Source organism: Bos javanicus, chromosome 2 (genome assembly GCF_032452875.1).
Source record: "Bos javanicus breed banteng chromosome 2, ARS-OSU_banteng_1.0, whole genome shotgun sequence".
In the NCBI taxonomy this organism is placed as follows: Eukaryota; Metazoa; Chordata; class Mammalia; order Artiodactyla; family Bovidae; genus Bos; species Bos javanicus.
In genome coordinates, this window is record NC_083869.1 from 87,960,724 (window position 1) to 87,984,030 (window position 23,307).

At 38.8% G+C, this 23,307-nt stretch overlaps 1 protein-coding gene across 3 annotated transcripts in view; it reads right to left on the bottom strand.

Annotated features, from left to right (window-relative positions):
- The window catches only part of SATB2 (SATB homeobox 2), a 203,190-nt gene that overhangs the window by 52,819 nt on the left and 127,064 nt on the right, over positions 1–23,307 (bottom strand). For all 3 annotated transcript variants that reach the window (XM_061380931.1, XM_061380924.1, XM_061380939.1), the window contains 2 exons: positions 22,523–22,995; positions 1,741–1,953 (listed from right to left, as the gene is read on the bottom strand). In XM_061380931.1, the coding sequence (XP_061236915.1) occupies positions 1,741–1,953; positions 22,523–22,995 (686 nt within the window). The remainder of the gene's footprint in view (positions 1–1,740; positions 1,954–22,522; positions 22,996–23,307) is intronic.

Here is a 23,307-nt window from a genome sequence, read left to right on the forward strand (position 1 = left end):
ATGCCCCAAAATTTAAAAAAATAAAAGTAAAAAAACTTGGCTTCACTAGTCCAAAGTAAGCAGTCAAGCGTCTTAGTTTTGGTTTAACAGTAACTAAAATTCATAATTCACTAAGGTCTAAGTATCACAATTTGGCAGTTCATGATAGAAAATGATCTTCAATTAAAAATCTATTGCAGAGTGTAAAAATATAAAGAGAGTTAAGATGTGTGGAAAAAAAATAAATGTACTTGAAAAAGCTCAAATATTTCTATTAGAATAAAATTCTGCTTAATCAGTTCCTTAGACCTTGCCAGAAAACAAACTCCTAAATCCAAAACTATATGTATCTAAGCCAAAAAAAAATCACATTTTCAGCATACCCAATTTTCTGATTCGTACAAATGTACAACTGTTAAATATTTGGTTTGAAAACTATAACTCAAGAAGGAGCTTGAAACCATGCCAGCAACAGTAAACGAGATGACTTTACTATAAATCCGCTGATTAGTAAAAGTTTACGGGAAACACTGCGTGTGTACATTCTTAGTCGCTAAGTCGTGTCTTACTGTGACCCCAGGATTGTAGCCCTCCAGGCTTCTCTGTCCATGGGCTTTCCCAGATAAGAATACTGGAGTGGGTTGCCATCCTCTTCAAAGGGATCTATCCAACCCAGGGACTGAACACAGGTCTCTTGTGTCTCCTGCACTGGCAGGCAGATTCTTTACCACTTATCCACCTGAGAAGTCTAAGGGAAGTAGCTGTGCTGTGCTTAGTCTCCCAGTCATGTCCTATTCTTTGTGACCCCATGGACTGTAGCCCATCAGGCTCCTCTGTCCATGGGGATTCTCCAGGCAAGAATATTGGAGTGGGTTGCCATGCCCTCCTCCAGGGGATTTCCCCAACCCAGGGATCAAACACAGGACTCCTGCATTGCAGGTGGATTCTTTACCATCTGAGCCACCAGGGAAGCCCTAGAAGGGAAGTAGGGAGTGGGCTAAGAAGGAGTGCCCTCAGATCTGAGTTGGAAATGACTCTTGGCTACTTGAGAACTTGACCCTTCGGTTAAAATTTCTAAAGCACACATTACTATTAATAGATGTATGCATTTGCAGAAGGACCTGAGAACAGAATGCTTTTAAAGCATGGAGAAAAGAAGGATGGAAAGCTGAGCCAGGATCCTGTGGGAATCACTGCAGGAAAGAAAACATGAAGGTCTACCTTCCCACCATTTTCTACAGAATCACTGAATGAGCTCCCATTCTGATCTAGCCACAGCACATGCATGCTTCCATCACACACAGCTTCCTCACGGATTTCGTTTCTTTCAGGTTACATCAAGCAGAACTTGGACTGCTCTACCTGTCCCCAGCCCCCAACTACCCTATCTCCATCCAAATAAATACACAATTGGAGGAAAGCAGTATGCTTCCTATGCAAACTTAGCTTCAACACTAATCCCCTACTCCCTTCTTTGATAACCAAACAGCTGTATGCAGACATCTAGCCGTTATCCTTCCACCCACCCCCGCCATATATGGAAGAATGGAACTTTTTTAAAGGGAGAGAAATGGCATGGATGGTACAGTAAAGGATAACCACTAGTATAGGGTCAGAGTTTCACATTCTCTAACTCACATGTTCAGCGGATTAAGAAGTCCTAGAATTATATCTCTTAGTTTTCGAGGGAAAACAGAGTATCAGTGAAGGCAAGATGTTTCTAAGGCAAAGAGTGAAAAGTCAGTGGAGGGAATATCTCACCTGAGGGGTTCGGGAGGAGCTGGGACTGCTGGAGGCTGACGAGACCATGCTCACATTGGGGTTCATGCTCCGCTCTCTCTCATCCTGGTATATGCGGTCCCGCTCCACTTCAGGCAGGTTGAGGAAATTCTGCATGGCTCTCAGGTTTACTAAAAGAGACTGAGATGCTGTCCGAGGGTCTTCTTCCTTCCGCAGAATCTCAGACAACAACCCCTGATTAAATGGAAAAAAAAAAGTAGGCCAGGTATGTGGTGCGGTTTCTGTCTGGCGCACCCCACCCCCGCACCCTTCCCCTTTGTTTGGTATAACCAGCTGGCTGTGATGTCAAGAACCTCGGTCTAATTCCTGACAGTTCTCAAGCAAGAAGATTTGGAGGGATTGTGCTTGGCTCCTGGGGGCTCTGCGTTATTTTGGACCATTCTATTCTGACACTTTATCATTACTGTAATAATCAGCAGTGTACAGAGATGCCAGCTAGCAAGGTAGGCGCTTGGGAAGAATTATGAAACTGCAATTACCACCAGGTGCCTCCTACAAGTATTTCAGGAACTGTTAGAACTCTCTCTGCTTGAAACTGGGAACACTTGGCAGTCCTGCTCAGCTTTACAAATCTGCCAAGTTTGGTAAATTTAGTTCCGACATTTAAACAGCATGGGAGATTTACATCGACTTAAAAAAAAAAAAGTTTGGCTGAATTTCTGTGTGACCGGCCACTGTTTTCAATATAGATATTACTTGTGGGGGAGAAAAAAAAAAAAGACACAAAGCAAGTGGCTCTAACTTGTGTTAACCCTCTATGAGCTTCCCAATCCACATACTTAATAGGTTTCCTTGCATGCATACCAGAGGGCACCCAAACCTTTTTATGAGATGCCCTCATGGGGACACTCCAATTCCACCACTGAAGCGACAGAAAGTGTGGCTGCAATCTGGTGAAGGGCCACAGCACACCTCAGAGAACACCACGATAGGCTCAGATACTTTCTGACTGTGTGACCCATCCAAATGGAACGCTTTACATAGGAACTTAATGTTCTCGTGTGCTCTGCTCACAGAGAACTCACAAAGAAAAGAAAAATGCTGACAAGTCGAAAGAAAAGTAGTATGGACTCAAGAAAAAGGCTGGAGACCTGAGTTTGGACATCACAGTACTCGAGGCAAAAGCTGATCCATTCCCATCCTGCATGTGCATGTGTGCTCGGTTGCTCAGTCGTGTCTGACTCTTTGTGAACCTATGGCCTGCTGCCCGCCAGGCTCCTCTGATCATGGGATTTCCCAGGCAAGAAAACCGGAGTTGCCATTTCCTTCTCTAGGGAATCTTCCTGACCTAGGGATTGAATTTAGGTCTCCTGCATTGGCAGGTGGATTCTCCACCACTGAGCCACCTGGGAAGCCCCTCCATTCTGCACACTTGTTAGATTATCACATAAAGGCATTCCCAGCTAACATCCCTTCTCAGGGCAATATGAGATCAGGCCCTAGGATGATACCTCAGAAAGAGCTAAGAAGTTAACTTCTGAGTCTTACAAGAGATGGGGATAACCCCAAATTCTAAAAAGTAGATGCCAAAGATATTTCCACTTAGGGGAATATTAATGCAAAGAAATACTATCAGATTTGTAATCTATGGCTAAATAGGCCATATTTGGCCAATAGGCCAAAAGGCATTGGATGTAAAAGAAACACACTACTACCTCTAGTTGGCCAACAATCCTCAGGGTAAGGTAGGCAAACTTTTTTTAGAAGTAATATATTATAAGATAGTAAACCAAATGTCACAGAAATATGCATCTGTGAAATAAACATAGTTATCAGCACTCCAGGAGGTAATCACCACCCAAAACACCATGTAAGACAATTTTACTATAAGAAACTTACAAAAGGTATGCCATCTGATAGTTCTGCCAATTTGGTTGTCATTACTTTGATTAGAAAAGTCTTTATAAATGGGAATATAATGTGCCACACAATGAAGCTAGAAAAAAATGTTAAGAAGTGTGTGTCTGCATGCATACATGCCCAAGGAAAGGCCAAGGTAGGGTAGGGCAGGTATATACAACTATCCTACTGGTGAAATGATTCTAAGAAAATCCTGATTTATTGTCATGTTTTCAGAAAGAAGCAACAAGTGAGACACCTGTCTTCCAGAAAATGTTATACAATCTAGGTATTAATTCTCTTTCTGAAATTAAAAGTCAGTTCTGCCTTAAGTTATCCTACTTTCCACTTGGACTAAGCAACTTGATATATTAATAATGATTTGACTTCCCTGGTGGCTCAGACGGTAAGGCGTCTGTCTACAATTCAGGAGACCCAGGTTCGATCCCTAGGTTGGGAAGATCCCCTGGAGAAGGAAATGGCAACCCACTCCAGGATTATTGCCTGGAAAATCCCATGGAAGGAGGACTACACTCCATGGGGTCGCAAAGAGTCGGAGACGACTGAGTGACTTCACTTTCACTTTTCTTTCTTGCTTCTAAGACAAACATCTCCAAATTAATACATGCAGAAGCAAGAGGGATAACAATTTTCAACACTACTTTCCTATACACCCAATGGAATACTAATCAGTCATGAAAAAGAGTGAAATCATGCCATTTGCAGCAACACAGACGGACCTGGAGATTATCATACTAAGTGAAGTAAGTCCAACAGAGAAAGACAAATGTCATATCACGTATATGTAGAATTTAAAATATGATACAAATGAATTTATTTACAAAACAGAAACAGACTCACAGATATAGAAAACAAATTTATGGTTACCAAAGGGGAAAGGGCAAGGGAGGGCTAAATTAGGCGTTTGAGATTGGCAGATGCAAACTGCTATACATAAAACAGACAGACAACAAGGTCCTACTGTATAGCACAGTGTCTCGTAATAGGCCACGATGAGAAGGAATACAAAATACATACATACATACATACAGAAAATATGTATGCATATATACATGGATCATTTTGCTATATACCACAGACTAACACATTGTACATCAATTGTACTTCAATAAAATAAAAAATTAAAATACAACCAATACCAATTTCTAATACAAAAAGATACTAAGATTGCTATTTTCTGAGCTTTCTTTAATGATGAACTCTACACCCGGAGGACAAGCTGGCACTCACTCCCTTCTCTCTTTCTCTCTCTCTCATGGATACGTGTATATGTATGGCTGAGTCCCTTTGTTGTTCACCTGAAACTATCACAATATTGTTAATCAGCTATACACCAATGCAAAATAAAAAGTTTTTAAAAAAAGATAAATAATAGTATAAATAATGAGATGAAAAATTAAAACTCTTTATTCTCTGACCTCGCCCCCCCAAAAAATAAGTAACTTTAGCATTTTACCAAATGTCAGACTACCAAATTTGGAAATGCTTTAGGATATGCGTGGATATATTCTTTATCCTGGTTATGATGATTATATGTTAAGATCTTTCAAAGGCAAAGTTTGTAAACTTCTTCTGTGAAATTATTTTGACAAATTGTGGAGGATATTGTGGCAAAGATCTTGTGTGTAAAATACTGAAACAACAAAAAAAATATTGTTCTCATGGACCAGGTTCAAAACTGTAAGTCTGTTTATTCCTAATCAATAAAAAACAAAATCACTCTGAAGGGCAGAGTTCTTTTATTTACTTTTTGTTCAGCGTGGTTTACCTTTTTTCCCCCACATGGAAATTGTGGAGTTCCTACCCCTGCATTTTTTACATGTTGGACAACCATACAGGGAAATGAATTCATCTCTAAGAGAAATCAAGACAAAGCATCCTTGTAAATGACTGCTCATCAGCATCATTTCCGAAGTGAATGAGACACAATATTTGTATTTTCAGGGGTTGGTGGATATACTGTTGCCTCTGTCTCATTCGCCTAATTGAAGATAAAGTCTCAAACCAACAAGGTGGCCAGTGCTGCCTCCATGAATTGCCCCAGAGAATGAGAACACTGTTCTAAATTATTTACTTCAAGTCTCATCTGTGTAGCCCTGGTCCCAAAGCAGATTCCTTTTACCTCAGACATGTTCAATAACAAGTGGCTAACTGGTGGGCACAAGAAGAGTGTTAGTTGTTTTGTTGAACCCTCTTCATTTCAGTTATGTGCTTTTAACTATTTCAACAGTGATTTTTAAAAATATAGCCAAAATTCTACAGGCATATGAATGTAAAGCATGTTTTATTTAGTTAGTTTAAAATCATCATGGGGAAAAAAAAATCAGAAGAAAATGTATGGCATGACTTAAATATACCACAAATCACTCCATCTAATTATCAAGATAAGTAAATGCTTATCATATTGAAACTGTCTTGAATAGAACATAAATTAATAATTTATCCTACATAAATATTTCTAAAGCCCTTGCCACTCAGTTGTCTGGCATTTTAATGATCAACTGGCCAGGGAGGAGGTATCACATGGACATTCCCATTATGCAGCCTGAGCTACAGAGAATATGGCGTGGTACCTGGGCATTGCAAATAAAAATATACTTTTATGAATAGAAAGGTCATGAATATTGAGAATGTGAAAACTGAGGGAAATTAATAAATTAACCAGGATATTGCTTATTAAAATTTCATATCAGTAATCTTATTAAAACATATTGTAAGTATTGAGTAAAGCGGTCATTAAGTATTTTCCTCATCATAGGCAGCAGAGCCTTCTCAGGGGAGAGATTATAAACAATTCTCTCTGTGGTGTTAGCTGAGGTTGTGTAAGACCAAGAAACATGTTGACTGAAAAGGAGTAAAACAAGCCTCTGCACAGGGGAGAAAGGCACCTTCCACCACAGCTCTTGGGTTACAGGTCACTGACAAAAGAAGGGAGTTGGGCAAAAAGAGCCTCTCACTGGCCTTCTCCCTCATCCTTTAATGGAGAGTTTTGTAAACTCCAAAATATTTCCAGCACCAGCAAACAATACATGAGGCTGGCAAAAAATTCAATAAAAGCAAAATATTTCAAAGCACAAACAAGAGATAATACAATGCCATCTAGCTTCATTGCTAATACAGGTTATCTCTAAAGGAAAAACAGAGAGGTGGGGCCAGGAATTCCCTGGTCGTCCAGTGGTTAGGACTCTAACCACTGTTAGTGCTTTCACTGTGGTGAGCACAGGATTGAGCCCTGGTTAGGGAACTAAAATCCTGCAAGCCGTGCAATGTGACCAACAACAACAAAAACTGGGGCTAATTTTTAAACAGAAAAATCAATATGCTTATGATTTCTAGTATTTTAATAATACTTATTTGTGATAAATTAAATGACCTTAGGGTTTTTGAATCTGCCATTTCTGTTGAAGCACTTTCTTATTTACATTATTATGACTTTCATATTCCTTCAACAATTTATATAGTTGGCTCCAAATTGCTAGTGTGCAAAATACATGCTCAGAAATATCTGGGAAACATTACCATGACTAGCTCTGTAAGATTTACTTCCAAGGTTGTACACTAGCCCTTGAAACTTTGTCTGGGACAGGTGAGAAACCGCCTTTGATGGGCCTTTACTCATTTAAGAACAAGAAGAGAACCCAAGCCTGGGCCAGGGTTTAGGAAATCTGAGCCTGAGCCCATCAGAACTCCCAGCCACTCCAGGAGAGGACACCAAAGGTCATTACTGACTAGATTTTAACAGATACCTCTTTTTCATACCTCTCAGACATTAGAAATTCTCAACAATTAGGCTATGTCTCCCAATGATTACCTAGAGAACCCCCAAATTCAATATACATATTGCCAAGGAATGACAGATCAGTCTATTAATTCATTTCTCATTTGCAACTTGGTACAAAGCTCATAAGGGAATGGGAGTATTCCCAAGACGTAGATTCTGCTGCCAAGGAGTTTACTATATGGTGGTTTATAGAAGTACAATGTAAAAGATGATGAGTGTCATAAATTTCAGATAGAACTAGTACCATTTCAGTTCAAAAGAGGGTGAACGTATTGCCAACTGCGGTATTCAGGGAAAACATTTTGGAAGAGGCGGTACTTAACTTGGCTGGGATTTGAAATGTACATAATATTAACAGGCAACTATAGACATAGTGGTGAGGCTAGGCAAAGAGGGAGACTAAGTGAAGGACTGGACAGTATTAGAACATTTGAACAAAAAGAAAGAGCACGACTAATCCAGAATATCAAAAGAAGTTTCTGTTTCCTTAAAAGCTTAAAAAAAACACAGTACAAAAATGGGTAAAGCAGTAGAAGACTTTCTGAAGTGAAAACAATACAGTCCACATTAAAAGAATTCTGAACTATTGGAGTATACACAAACTAACCAGCAAACATTACCCCCCAAATGAAGTGATATTAGGTAATCTGTTCAGCCTTTTTGTCACCTGCAACAAATTAGGCTTTCAATATGCAAAACATCTTCCTTCCAGAAAAACAAATGATCATGATTCCATTTAATTGTAATTTAATGAGGCATAATTTATTTTTTAAAGTGATATACACCAGGTGTGTGCTAAAAAAACTGGCCCAGCCAAACCCTAGTGCTTCTCTTTGGAAAAAGCCTCAAACTAGCCAGAGACTATTTTCATTTCTGTAAGCTACATTTCTGTTCACATATTTGTTATAACATAAACTTTTGAAGTAATTCAACCCCCAAAATACTCATATATCATGTCACACAGATATCATATCATAGGCACAGTATATTATAGTTTGAAAATGTTAGGTTTCAACCCAAACAAATGATGCCACAATCAACGAACAAGGTTAAAAGGCACACACACCCCCATATTACAGATTAAAGTTACAGAAAGTCAGAGGTGGAAGGGGTCTTGGGACCCATATGGGCTAACCACATATCCTGCCACCCACCATGACCCATCACATAGTTCCCTCAGAAGGTACTCTTCACATTTCACCACCCCTTTTGCATGCTTATCAGTTAGTCTTAACTAATACAATTCTGAAATGTCTGATTTCAGCTGACATGAGCCAAGAACTAGTATCTTCTTATGAAAACCAGGTGATACCAAATTCTTAGTCTAATCATACAAAGTGAATGCTTCAATTCCAGTGGTTAATGTACAGTTAGTTGAAGCTGTGAACTCAGTTACTTGGCTGAACAGAGTATTGACATCCTACCCACTGAAAGCTGACCTAACAGAATTGGTTCTTTCCTAATCTCCAGCCTCATTTCCATCCAGACACTCCTGAGAGGCATTCTCCCCTTGGCTTACAAATATAAACAGGTTTCCCTGGCTCCCATATTCATAATCTACAACCCCACTACAAAGCTGACTGCTGAAATTCATTTGCCTTATGTTAAAAACTACTCACCTCCCCCATCAGCCCCTAGAGCACTGCTTAGACATGAAGGCAGAGTATTTAGTGTGATTTGAATAAAAGGTATACAGGGCACAACAATGACAATTTGATTTTTATTATTAAAAATGATGTGTTAAATCCTCAAAGAAAATGTCGTTATTGCATTAGTTTAATAAAAACCTCTCTTTTCTTATAATATTTCTTTATTAGCAAAGACAGTCTATGCATATAGCACTTTTATATGATGGGGGTGGATAGAATTGAGCATTTAGAGGGAATCAATGTACTCTGCAAATATAAGTGCATATACGAAAGTAACATTTGCAGACAAATGTTCATGCTGTAGAGATGTATTCTGCAATGCACTGAAAGACTATGCATATATCTGTATATGTATATATGCTGCAGTTGGCAATACTTTCTCCCTCCTCTGAAGGGAGATGGCACTAGTTCTATCTTATATTTACGACACTTAGCATCTTTTACATTGTGTAACTATAAAACCTCTTTCTCCCATCATATAGTCAACTCCTTGGGAGTAAAATATGTATATTTTGTGCTTAGTGGTTAGTTGGGGATATACAGACATATAGGGCTCTAAAAGAGTACCATATTTTTTTCAGTGTTCTGGAAGTGGGAGTCCCATATTTGCTAAATAGTTAGCAGCTAGCCTGATAGTGAAGTTGCTCAGTCGTGTCTGACTCTTTGAGATCCTATGGACTGTAGCCTACCAGGCTCCTCCCTCCATGGAATTTTCCAGGCAAGAATATTGGAGTGGGTTGCCATTTCCTTCTCCAGGGGATCTTCCCAACCCAGGGATTGAACCCAGGTCTCCCACATTGTAGGCAGATGCTTTACCATCTGAGCCACCAGCAAAGCCCCAGCTAGCCTGATGGACCATGTTAAAAGCCTAACTCATAACAGTCACTCAAGATCTTCTCTTTCAACCTATTAAAAACAAATAAGATAATAAATACTGAAATTTGGGGCCTTGCAAACCCCACGTTAGAACAAATATTCCATGTTCCCCAAATCTACAATTTATTAAATGAAACAGTCACCTCACAGCTTTCTTTCTAGTATATGCAGTAAAACTTCATTTGTGCCACCTGCCACATCAGACGGAGAAGGCAGTGGCACCCCACTCTAGTACTCTTGTCTGGAAAATCCCATGGATGGAGGAGCCTGGTAGGCTGCAGTCCATGGGGTTGCTAAGAGTCAGACACGACTAAGCAATTTCACTTTCACTTCTCACTTTCATGCACTGGAGAAGGAAATGGCAACCCACTCCAGTATTCTTGCCTGGAGAATCCCAGGGATGGGGGAGCCTGTTGGGCTGCCGTCTATGGGGTCGCACAGAGTCGGACACAACTGAAGCGACTTAGTAGCAGCAGCAGCAGCAGCCACATCAGAATACAGTAAGCTGGCAACACAACATTGCCTGCAACGGAACATTCTTGAAACCAAAGCAGTCTGTGTTTTCTTAACTGTAACCCCCTTGTTCAAACCACACTTGAGCATGTACCATGGAGGAACTTAGCCAAAACCAGATTCCTGACAACTTGACTACTTCCTACCTACCTCATCTATGCAATGATAGAAGCAACTAAATAAATGGTCCCATCTTATTTCCTTCCTCATCCCTTCCGCCTTTGTCTCTAGGAAGTCTTAGGAACTGAAATAGGGGCTGTGCACAATCTAAGTAAAAATTTTCTAAACACATTAGCACCAAAAAGCAAAGCAAATACAGAACTGAACAGGTTCCTTTTGGAAACATTTGCCAGTGGTGTTCTCAGCTCTGGGCACATACATGGTTTCTACTAACACCTCAAGTACCTGGCACCATGACTATTGCATTCACAAAGTGCTGGGCCCTTGTTATTCCTAGTTTCCATGAGTATTCTGTGAAACAACTGTTGGCAAACTTCCCAAAAAATTTACTAGCTTTGGCTACTTTGTCAAAACATTGGCAAAAATAGTACTTTCAAAAACAAAATAAAACAAAAACATACATTTTCCTGCATATTTATATCTCAAATGTATCAAATGCATTCAGATATAAGTAGAAAAGCAGTCTATAAACATATGAGTTGACTCTGTCCTGAAATAATTATAAAACATTATTTTTTTTCCTTGCTGAACATTTTCTGCCTTAGCTTTGATCACCTCCAGGGTTAAAAACATCTGTTCTCATACATGGAACATATCACAGGACTTATTATACCAAAGTGGGAATACCAATTTTAAAAGTCTATTTATTCTTGTATCTCCTTGAGGGTGGGTTTGTGTCTTTCATCATCTGGTCAATGGTAACAAATGATTGAGAATAAAGTGATTATGAGGATGAGTTCTGAAGTTAAAATTTCTGAGTTCAAAATTGGGTTTCAAGTGGACAAAGATTAATTAATCTCCCTATGGCACAGTTTCCTCACCAGCAAAATTGAGATAATAATTGCACTTCCTTCATAGGGTTCTCTAGAGAGCTTATAACTGTACTGAATACGTGTTAAATGTTCAATAAATGTTAGCCCTCATTATAACCCTAGCGTAGTCTCTGAATGCTTAATAAATCCTTGTTAAATGAATGGATAAATACAGAACTAATATCAAAGTACATTTCTTTTTTTTTTCAAAGTACATTTATTTTCCACCTGCAACATCCCATATTCAAGGCCCTCCACTTATAGATGTCTTCCTATAAAGACAGAAAATATTAAAATATTAATTAAAATAAATATAGAAATTCTAGGAAGTAGAATAATTAAAATTATTTGGGATAGAGGAGAGTGTGAAGAAAAATTTAATAATTATATAAAGCAAAATGACCATAAGGACATTTCAGGATAGCACTGAACTAATATTTATTCATACTTCAAAAAAGTAAAATCACCTTCTTTCCCCAAGTAACTTTTAAAATCAGCTTTAATCTGCATCATTGTTGAAACATGTTCATAATTATTAGTGGCTGATAAAATTAATTTAGCATATAATAGGTAGTTTATTTATAACAAAATGTAGTTAAGTAGATTAGAAATTACCACAGTGCTTCATACTCTATTGTTTCATGAAGGTTTTTTCTTTCTCTTTCATGAAGAAATATACTGGTATAGTTGGAAATAAGGTGGAACTTAAAACAGACACACATACATGTGTGCACAAATGTCTAAGTGTGTGTGACTTAGACATACTAGCTCATAATGTAAAACTTAGTTCTTACTGAGTGTGGTGACCAGAGAAGTTTGCAAGTAAATACTGCTGTCTACAGGAATAATTTTAGGCACAAAACTTGCAGATAGAATTTAAACTACCTTGTCAATTTCCAATTGACTTCAAATTGATTTAATTGTATTTTTCTCACAGAATTTTTGGCCTTCAAACTGAATTTACTTTAGTTGAACAAACAGGCACTTAACCCCAGGCCAAGTGGTCATCATTTCCATCAATGGCCATTAAAGGAACACTCCATGTATTTTTTAAATTACTTTGAATAAGCAAAGGTGAAAAGCATATAAATAATGGAACCTAAAGCTAGTGTTGCCTTGTATTTCTTCTATAAAAATCCTACTTTAAACACCATCCAGAATTTGGAGAAACTAGTTAACTAATAAAACTAGGCTTTCCCACTAAAAGTGCCGGTCTCTACTGAGACACACTCACTAGAAGTGAAATATCTTATTTCAGGTTAGAGACTCCACATCTGTGCAAAATAAGTCAACCCCTTCTTGTTAGAGAATAGTGACATTGTAAAACCATCATCGAAAGGCATGTTTTTTTTTTTTTGTAAAAATAAAAAGCCCTGAATTTTATTTATTTAGGCCATACCCATAGCTTATGGGATCTTAGTTCCCCAACCAGGGATTGAACCCTTGCCCTTGGCAATGAGCATGCAGAGAATTCAGGGAATTCCCCTTGAATTCTCTGTAACTCAGATGGTAAAGAGTCTGCCTGCAATGCGGGAGATCTGGGTTCAATCTCTGGGTTTGGAAGATCCCCTGGGGAAGGGAACAGATACCCTACTCCAGTATTCTGGCCTGCAGAATTAGGGTCCTAGAGCTGCTGCTGCTGCTAAGTCACTTCAGTCGTGTCTGACTCTGTGCAACCTCATAGACAGCAGCCCACCAGGCTCCTCTGTTCCTGGGATTCTCCAGGCAAGAACACTGGAGTATGTTGCCATTTCCTTCTCCAGTGCATGAAAGTGAAAAGTAAAAGTGAAGTCGCTGAGTCGTGTCTGACTCTTAGCGACCCCATGGACTTCAGCCTACCAGGCTCCTCCATCCATGGGATTTTCCAGGCAAGAGTACTGGAGTGGGGTGCCATTGCCTTCTCTGGGGGTCCCAGAGAGTTGGACACAATTGAGCGATTCTCACTTTCTTTCACTTTGTAACAGTTCAGTAACTATTTTTTAAGGATTTTTCACACTGATCAGGGATGAAAGGAATAGAACACTGTACTATCATATCTGTATCCTCTGATTCTTTGGTACAAGTTTTGTGAAGGAGGTGGATAAAAGGAGCCTTTACATTTTCTTTTACATGAAATGTTCTGTTTCAACTAGATTTAGGAGTGGGAATACGCTAGTATACTGAATCAAATTTCTCTTTACCCAGAGCACAAACAGACCCAGCTTATCCCCCATGCTTTTTGCCCAAAATTGCCTAAAAGGTGCTAATTAACGATAGTCTTTATATGTAAGGAGGGACTAAATTGAGACCACTATCTTGAGGGCCATCCTTAAGTCACTGAATAACTTTGAGACACTGCTGTCTTGGGAGATATTAATATTATTATAATCTTTAAATCTATGAATTCAAGCCAGTGATTCTGAAATGAAAGAGTACTTATTTTATGAAGCTTGCAGGACCCTCTTTTCCTACTTTATTAATTTAATGTTGAAATCAAAAGAGGGCATATTATTTGCTTCAAAACTCAATAACATGTTCATGCCTGATCTGTGGCATTTCATATTTACAGCCCATCTTTCAGTGGCTGGATTTCCTTTTTCTCACAGGTTCCCTAGTCATTTTATAACCAGCTCACTGGACCATGGAGTCAAGACCCCTGGACTTGCATTGTATTCTATTGCTGTATTGCTGAGTGCATATATCTTACTGAATGCTGAGAAAGAGTTTTAAATATCTTGGAGGTCAAGTTTTCTACATGTACAAATGGTATGAGTAACTAAATCATGCCTACCTTGAGCTAACAATAAGTATAAATCAAATAAGAAGTTATAGAAATTTCTCCCCATGCTCAGAAAAAACTAACAGGTAACATACTAAAGCTCAGACTTCCAAATATTTTGGTTGTTCGAATTTTCATTTTGTTGCTACACATCTCTTACTAATTGTGCCATTTCAATTTTTAACCTTAATAATGTGGGTGGGAATATACTATAAACACAGTGCCAATAAAGCATAAAAGCAAAGTCCATGTCATTTCACACAAAGACATTTACATTTCTAGCTGTTGACCTTACTGCCAATTTTTCTGATACATCACTCAATTTAATTTTCCAATCTGTTGAAAACATTCTCCAGTTGCTGAGTGGCTTCATAAATTGTATTTATGACCCTGAACTTAAGTTTTTCAAATGATATGGCTTTAATAAATAAACAGATTTTTTTTGCAAAGTCTCATAAAAAAATTAAAAGTATGCAAACTAAGGATCGATCAACCAAATGAGTTCACAAAGGATTTTAAAAATTCTCTTCTATATCAGATAAAAATAAGATGAAGAGCTCTCTCAAAAAAGACATTTGATAAAATGTTGCAAATTGTGTAACTCTGTGACTTTTTCACAAACTAAGGATACCAAATTAGAAGCGTTTCTTTCACAGAAGATTAACACATTTTGCAAAATACACATAGACTTCTAATGAAAACATGCTTCTAAGAACTGACTCAGAAGAGCTACCTGGACACAAAATGAGTCTGAACTTTCCCAGTTATGGCATATAATCTGCTAGAGAAAAAAGAAAAATAACTGCACTTCGCCAAAAGTGAATGTGGCAAAAGTTTCGTTCAAATGATACAAACTTTTTATTGCCAATTCCATGTGCATGGCTGTTTCCTGAACCCCACCTTTGAAGGGGATAGAGGGGTAAGGGGATAGAGGTGCAGAGAGGGACAGAGAATAACCCTTCATTTCCCTTTGCTGGCATTCTAATGCTCCCATTCACATGTGGCAGGGCATTTGTTCCAATGGATTTAGCCTAGTTTGGATCAAAGCTTCCTCTCTACTTCATTTAACAGATTTGCTCAAATGGAAGGTCTCAAAGGAGAAACGATGCTAGTAAATGGGGGATTTCTGAACACATGAATATGTAGGTCATTGGATTTTAAATAAATTAGAGAATAGTTTATCTATTAAGGAAGATTCATTGTACATATTTCATGAAACCATTCTTATTATAGGTCAGTGGACATCCCACAACCATTCCTGGGTAATATTAAGTTGTAAAATAGTCACAAACCTTTTCATATCTTCAAAAGCCTCTTACTGATTTTCTTAAGTCCATAAAGTGACAAGGGGCAAAAGAATGCTATAGGTTAGGATTCATAACCAAATTGTCAAAATGCAAAGAGGTAAACACAGAAAATAGCCAGGCAACTTATTTCATGTCCATAGGGCTGCTAAGTGTGCCAATGCTAAAATAAATTTGGGATAGAAGCAAGGGAAAATGAATATGCAAAAAAAAATAAAACCCTACAGAGGTCCTCTTCTCAAAATTATCAGTCTAACAGAACCCATTTGCATCATTGACAGAGCACTGGAGATAGGGCAGGACAGAGAAGCAAAGCTACTTTGAAACTCAAGTAAATCACATAATGTACCTTTGAGACTCAGTAAGGATGGTTTTATGTCAAGTCTGAAAGATCTCATAGGGCCTCATATCCAATGTCTGTTTCTGTCTCATTCCTTCTCTTTCTCTCCCCTCCCTCTAACCAATCCCTCCACATTCAACATCTATAAGTAAATCTGGCTAATATCCACACCAGCCCATTGAATTCAGGGGACTCAGTTAAAAATCACAATAGTTATAATGTATTTAAGAGAAAGTAGTACAGTAAAGAAAAAAAAAAAACCCTATATAATTCTATGCTGCTGCTGCTAAGTCGCTTCAGTCGTGTCCGACTCTCTGCGACCCCAGAGATGGCAGCCCACCAGGCTACTCTGTCCCTGGGATTCTCCAGGCAAGAACACTGGAGTGGGTTGCCATTTCCTTCTCCAACGCATGAAAGTGAAAAGTGAAAGTGAAGTCGCTCAGTTGTGTCCGACTCCTAGCGACCCCATGGACTACAGCCTACCAGGCTCAACACTGATAATATTTTTAAACCAAAGTGGTACCATAAAAACCTCTATACTATTTCCATAATAATATCTTGCCTTAGATTTCTGAAGGTAGTAGGTATAAAAGTAAAGATATGTTTTATTCAAACTACTATCCTATGGCATAACCAAATGTCAATTAGACTAGCAATGACCTTGATCTGTAATCTGAGATAAAAAGCACATCCTGAGATAAAGATTCCTACACAAGTGATTTATTTAGGAAGTGCTTCTGAGTGAAACTTGTGACAGAGTGGGAGAAGCAGGACAGAAAAGGGAAGAAGTGTAAGCAAAGCCTCAGCCTCAGCCCAGTCTGCAGACAGCTCTGGAGTGAAAGTCACAGGTCAGCACTGTCCCTGCGACAGGAGGCAAGGAGCTGGGCTTTCATCCTCCTGCACCTATCAGACACCTATTAAGCGCTTCCAGCTCTCTGTCAGTGCAAGCAAAGGAAAATCCAGTAGGCTGAGGAAAGTCCTTTGAATGAAGAGCCCACCAGCAGACACCACGACTTAGAAGTAGGATAGGAGGCGGTGCTGGAGGAGTGAAGGATGGAAACCAGAGGAGGCTTGTGATCTGCCTCAGCCTCCTCCTGTGTATCATAGCACTTTGTGACCACAGGTAACAGAAATGCTTAGTAATGTGTCATAGGATTGCCAGAATATTAATGACCAAGTCAGAAAATATCACTTTTCTCCTACTATTCTCATAGGCTCCCATTTGTCATAAAAGTCTCCAGAAGTAGGGCTAACCTTTTCTTTCAGAAGACTAGCAAAGGAAAAAGTGATGTGCTCAGAGTATATTTTATATAAGGTCAGAATGGCAAAAATAGGCTTCCACCATGTAAGATGGAGCTTCTCTGCTGGCTCAGTAGTAAAGAATCTGCCTGCAATGCAGAAGATGTGGGTTTGATCCCTGGATGGGGAAGATCCCCTGAAGGAGGAAATGGTAACCCACTCCAGTATTATTGCCTGGGAAATCTCATGGACAGAGAAGCCTGGTGGGCTACAGTCCAGGGGGTAGCAAAGAGTCAGACACAACTCAGCAGCTGAACAACAACAACAAATCATGCGTATGGCACAGACATGATGCACCACACTGCCACTCCCTGTATCTGGAATTATATTAGTCTCATGCTCACGCTGAAGATTCAATATCCTGGTACTGCATGATCTCAAATGTGCTGTTTCCCTTGCCTGGAACATGTGACTTAATTTATGTTCTTAGTTTAGACAGTATTAACAAACTAACAGAGAAGTGTAAGAAATAATAATAAATAAAATCAGAATGGCAAAAGGTTGTCGATCTCTGACTCTGGCAGAAGTCAGGACCTTGTCAAGAAGTATGGGTAGGAGATCATTTTATCAAACAAATGTATTTTCTGTTTTTAAAAGACAAGCTGATAAGAATTAAAATGTATTAAAAAGCAAGTTCTTGGAAATACGGTTCCTTCCCCCTTAATTTTGTTATTTTACATCAACAAATGATATAGTGACAATGGATCAGACATACAAAGTAATTAAGTTTTTCCTTGAAGAACTGCTTTTTCAAATGCTATTTATTATGAATTTCAGTTTTTCATCTGAAGTCTTAAATATGAAGAACTAGGCTTTTTTTTTTTAACAACTCAATTCATTTGTGAACTCTGTGCATGTGATTTTTGTTCTACATGTACACATACACACATACAAAACAGAGAAATTAATTACTAGATTTATTCTTGGTCCAATCATCAAGAACAAATCCAGGAACACAAACTATAGTGTAACAAATCAAAATGCTTTTTACTGAATTTGATAATAAGTGAATAATAGATATCATGAACTATTTATGAAAAATACTCAGTAAACTGAGAATATGCTCCAGGGATCAGTGCATCTCCTGCACTGCAAGTGGATTTTTTACCCACCGAGCCACTGAAAAAGCCCAAGCATATACTACATATCAGTAAAACAACTGAGTACAAGACTAGAACTCGTCTTAGGTGTCCATCAAAAATAAATGGTTCAGATTCTGTTTGCTTTGAAGAAAAAAAAAAAATGTTGAGATTCATTACTGTCCACAGATTAACAACTCATTTATGTTATTATCTACAAAGTTAATTTTTATTTTTTAACAAGTTATTTTATCACTCACATATTTCTGATTCCATTCAAGAGAGCCTATTATTTGGAAAATCCATGGTTGGTTTCATGGGGCATAGTAGACCATATCTTCCATTTAACAATGTTGCTGGTGAAACCCAGCTGTCCGACCTTTGCTGTAGTGACTACAGCATATACAGCAGAAACAATCTGCCTGTTGACCTCCAGCTTAGGTTCAAACTATGTCATTCTGTCAATACCATCTACCTTGATTAGGCTGGGCTTTATACACAACAGGTTATGATCCCAGAGGGATAAAAAGCTTTCCCAAATTAAAAGCAGAAATTTAAAATGAAATACTCATACATTCCTATGCATTTTCCACTTGAAATCCTCAAGGCAGGCCCATGAACTCAAGCTCATGTTGATTGAAAGTGAATGTTTGTTTCTGAGTGTAGCCATCTTACAAATTTAATCGCAGGAAGAAAATAATAAAATGTGTTCTGTGCTTCATTTAGACCTTTTATAACTTGGCACTTGAAAGATGGCAATGCCAAAGAAAAATCATTAATTCCAAAAAAACAGACAAAAAGGATTGTGCAGGAGAAGACAGGCCTCCAGGGCCCAGGGCTTTGGCAGAGCATTTCTTCCTACCAACACGGCCTGCCTTGGTCTAGCCTCATTGGGAGTCTTCTCTCATGCTTCATGCTATTTAGTAAACTGTATACTGCATACACTAATTCTAAAATCCAAAGCAATACAACCATGCTCTCAAACTTATCCTTATCCAAAGGAGCTATATAAATAACCAGCAATAAAATGTTGACTAGCCTTGAAATGCCTATTCATGCACATGAATGATAGATGAAAGGGAGCACATACACACAAAGAACTGCAAAATATAGACTTAAGTACACATCCTTCTACTTCGTGTTTTATAATAGTATGAAACAGACTTGCTCAAGAAGATAAGCACTCCTATGGGCTCAATCCAGATAACTGTGGACACATACACGCTACCCTAGTACTTTAAGCCACAACAGAATAGTGGTTTAGTGACATCTGGAACACGTGTAGCCCTCTGTGAACCTCTGAACTCATTTTCAAATGATGCAACAGGCTCTGTCAATAACAGAATGTATACGTTAGCTAAGCGTCAAGGGAGCAGGAGGTTTCACCCCTCTTGGTCTCCCGCCATACCTAATCTGTCAGCACCAAATCTCAAGCAAGCCCACTGCCTTTCTTCCCTGATCCTACTCCTGCAGTTTCACCGTGGCTGAAGACTGTTACCAAACCACAATGGTTGGTTCCATCACTCGTTCATGCTGTTTGACTTCAGCTGAGGCCCAAGCTAATTCTTCTGTCTCAAATTGACTCCCTCTCACTTTCAGAACTGTCAACCCATTTCTGGTCTCCCTTTCAACACCAAATTTTGGAAAGAGTGATTTACAGCCACTGCTTCTGTATCCTTGACAGTTAATCACTCCTTAACTCCTAAATTCTGGCTCCTTCCCTCACCACTCTAATGAAATTATACTCTAAAGCTTGCCAAGGATTTCTCCCAACCAAACACCAAATCTCATGGCATGGTTTCAGACTTCCCCTCCCTAGACTCCGTAGTTTTCCCCACATGGAAGAGTCTCCTCTGGAGACTCTCAGCCCAAATCCTCTATACTTTATCAGCATCTCCCTTTTCTTCTACCTTCACCTGCCCCACCTCTCCTGGCATTTCGTGGTCTCTTTTCCTTGGTGTTAGTAGTGCTGGTGGCTTCTCCCCTCCCTCTGCTGTCCTGTTAAATTCCAGGTTTTGTGAATAAATTTCTAATCTCTTTCTCTGACCCTAACAACTATTTTTAGCACTAAACTCTTATTTTCAATGACTGCTACACATCTTTACTTAAGGAGTCTACTAGCACTTCAAAGTCAAATAGCCCAAAGTCAAAACAGCCCAAAATAATCACTTTAACCTTACTCCAACCATCTCTTTCAATGCCCTCCTTGATTCTCTAAATAATTATGCTTCATTGGTAGTCATGAGGCTCAAAGCCTAGTGTTATCTCTACTCCAGGCAGTTGCAATTTCTGTCAACTTTACTCTCACAATGCTTTTTGACATTACCCTCCACTCCATTGCCACCAGTCTTGTTCAAAACTTCTATGCATTTCAGCCGCACACATAAGGCAGCCTCCTAAGTAAAATTCCTACCCTCTTGATGGGAAAAAAAGTATTCCTAACATCCAATTCTGATCATTTGATGAAAGAATATCCCTACATAAAACCTTCAGTGGTTTCCACTGCTCATTAAACACAGTTCAAAGTTCTTAGCACGAACCTAAGATCTTTTTGGATCTGTTCTTCTACCTTTAAGTCATATTATCTAGCTTTGCTATCAACTATCAGCTGGTCCTGACTTTTTCTGACTCAACCCTTTTCTTGTGTGTGTGTGTGTGTGTGTGTTTTAACCTAAAATACCCTTCTTCTCCATGTTTGCCCATTAAATTTTATTCATCATTCAAGGTCTAACTATCCAGAAACCTTCATACTCAAGTCAGTTGTTCACATATGTGTTCACTCACAATTTTTTTCATCTTTGCATCTGCAGAGAGCTTCGTTTCCTGCCTTGCATTTAGTAGGGTGACTAACTTAAACCCACTGTCCTCTTAAAGACTCACTTGCTTACTCACTTATTTACTCTACTGTAAGTATGCCTAACCCCAACTCCTCACAAATACCCATTGCAGTCACTGCTCACAATTATCTTACATTATTCTCCTGACTTCACATTTTATTTATCTGAGTACATTCTACTTTTCACTACCAGATTGTTACCTCCTTAAGATTAGGCACTTTTACTTTCTGGGTACTCATACAATTGGTCCTCTGTGTCTGTGGATGCAAAATCCACAGATAGGGCAGACCAATTGTACTGCACCATTTTACATAAGGGACTTGAGCATCTATGGGTTTTGGTATTTGCGAGGGTCCTGGAACCAAACTCCTACAGACACCAAAGGGACGATGGCATAAGAGCTAGATTGGCGGTTCTCAAAATGTGACCTAAGACCAGCATCAGGACCAGCTGGGATCTTGTTAGACATGCAAATTTCTGGGTCCCACCCTAGACCTGTGAATCAGAAACTCTAGGAAGTGGGCCAGCAATCTAACAGTCTTCCAAGTAATTCTAATGCACACTCACATTTAGTACTGGTGGGAAAGAACTTCTTGATTATAAGCAGCCTTCAATAAAATAAGACATAGCTAAACCGTTCACTGTCTATCATTTAATATTATATTGGCATATAATTCTCTCAAAATATTAAAAATATGAGTCAACTACCAATTACTACGTTGTGCTAAGTCGTTTCAGTCATGTCCAACTCTGTGTAACCCTATGGACTGTAGACCTTCAGGCTCCTCTGTCCATGGGGATTCTCTGGGCAAGAATACTGGAGTGGGCTGCCAAGTCCTCCTCCAGGTAATTTTCCCAACCCAGAAATTGACCTGTCTCTCTTACGTCTCCTGCACTGACAGGCGGGTTCTTTACCACTAGCACCACTTGGGAACCCCTTTATCAATACTACTTTACCAGTATCTTAAATCTAACTTATACATTTTGAAGGGTTTATTAAAAATTATGAAAATGATAACATATAATAATATTTTTTGTAAAGTTCAAAGATACAGTAAGTTTAGAACTAGTTTTTTAAAAAATAAAAACAAGGAATGATAATCACAAAATTCAAGATCAGGGTTACATCTGGGGAAAGTAAATGGAAAAGAGGGCGGAAGGAGAAGTACATAAAGAGACCCACGTCACTAGTAACATTTCAGGTGCTGAGTTGGGTAGTGAGTTCACAGATATTCATTACGTCACTGAAATTAATCATAGCCAAGCGTAGATCAATGGTGATAGTATTTCACGAACTAAAGATTATTAATTAATATGATTCTATGTGCTCTGAGATCCACAGAAAAATTTTAAAGAGATAAACAATATTTGTCACAACGTGTCCATAGTATTAACATGATACATGATATATCATTAACATGATATAAACATTATGATGTTTAATGCTAATGGTACCTGTGTGCGATTGAATGCCACTCTTGCAAAGACAGCTTGGGACACACTGGCTCTCTTCAACTCATCTCTGACTTGCTGGTAGATATCTGGAGATACTTCCACAGAGGAGTTGGTTGGCTCTGGCTTAACTGCTCTGGGAATGGGTGGGTGGTTCAAGAACTGCTGGTTGATGGCTTGAGGATGCTGGTGAGCCAGAAGCCGGCTAACGGCAATCTGTTGGTTGATCAGATGGGCCATGGCAATTTGTTGCCTGACAAGTTGTGGACTGAGCTGGGGAGAAAGAAGACCAGGGCTCATGATGGGCTGTAATGCGGGCACTTGGTTTCGGATTGGAGTACTGTGGTGGATTTGGCTATGAGGAGACTGTTCGTTGGTTTTCCCCAGGGAGGCCAGCTGGTTCATATTTGGTAAATGCATTGGACGCTGGCCCAGAACACAATAGTCTGAAAGGTTTTCTCGTTCCACTCTTTCCACTGTTAAGAGATAAAAATGATAATTTGTCATTATCATCATTAGTATAATTTGTTGCTGATACATGTAGTTTTAAATTATATTTTTGGTATATTAATTAAAAATATTTTTTTCATACAAAGCTGGAAGACCCAGAGTAAAAGTGAGTCATCTTTTCCTGAAAAAATGTTACAATAATAGATTTTTCCATAGGCTATGATATGAAAATAAAAATATTTGCCTTTTTAAAATTTCTGAAAGTAGGCATTCTATTAAATAGCCAAGACAGAAATGGTTATTACAAATTCTAAATCTTCTCATGTTTCCAACCTCTA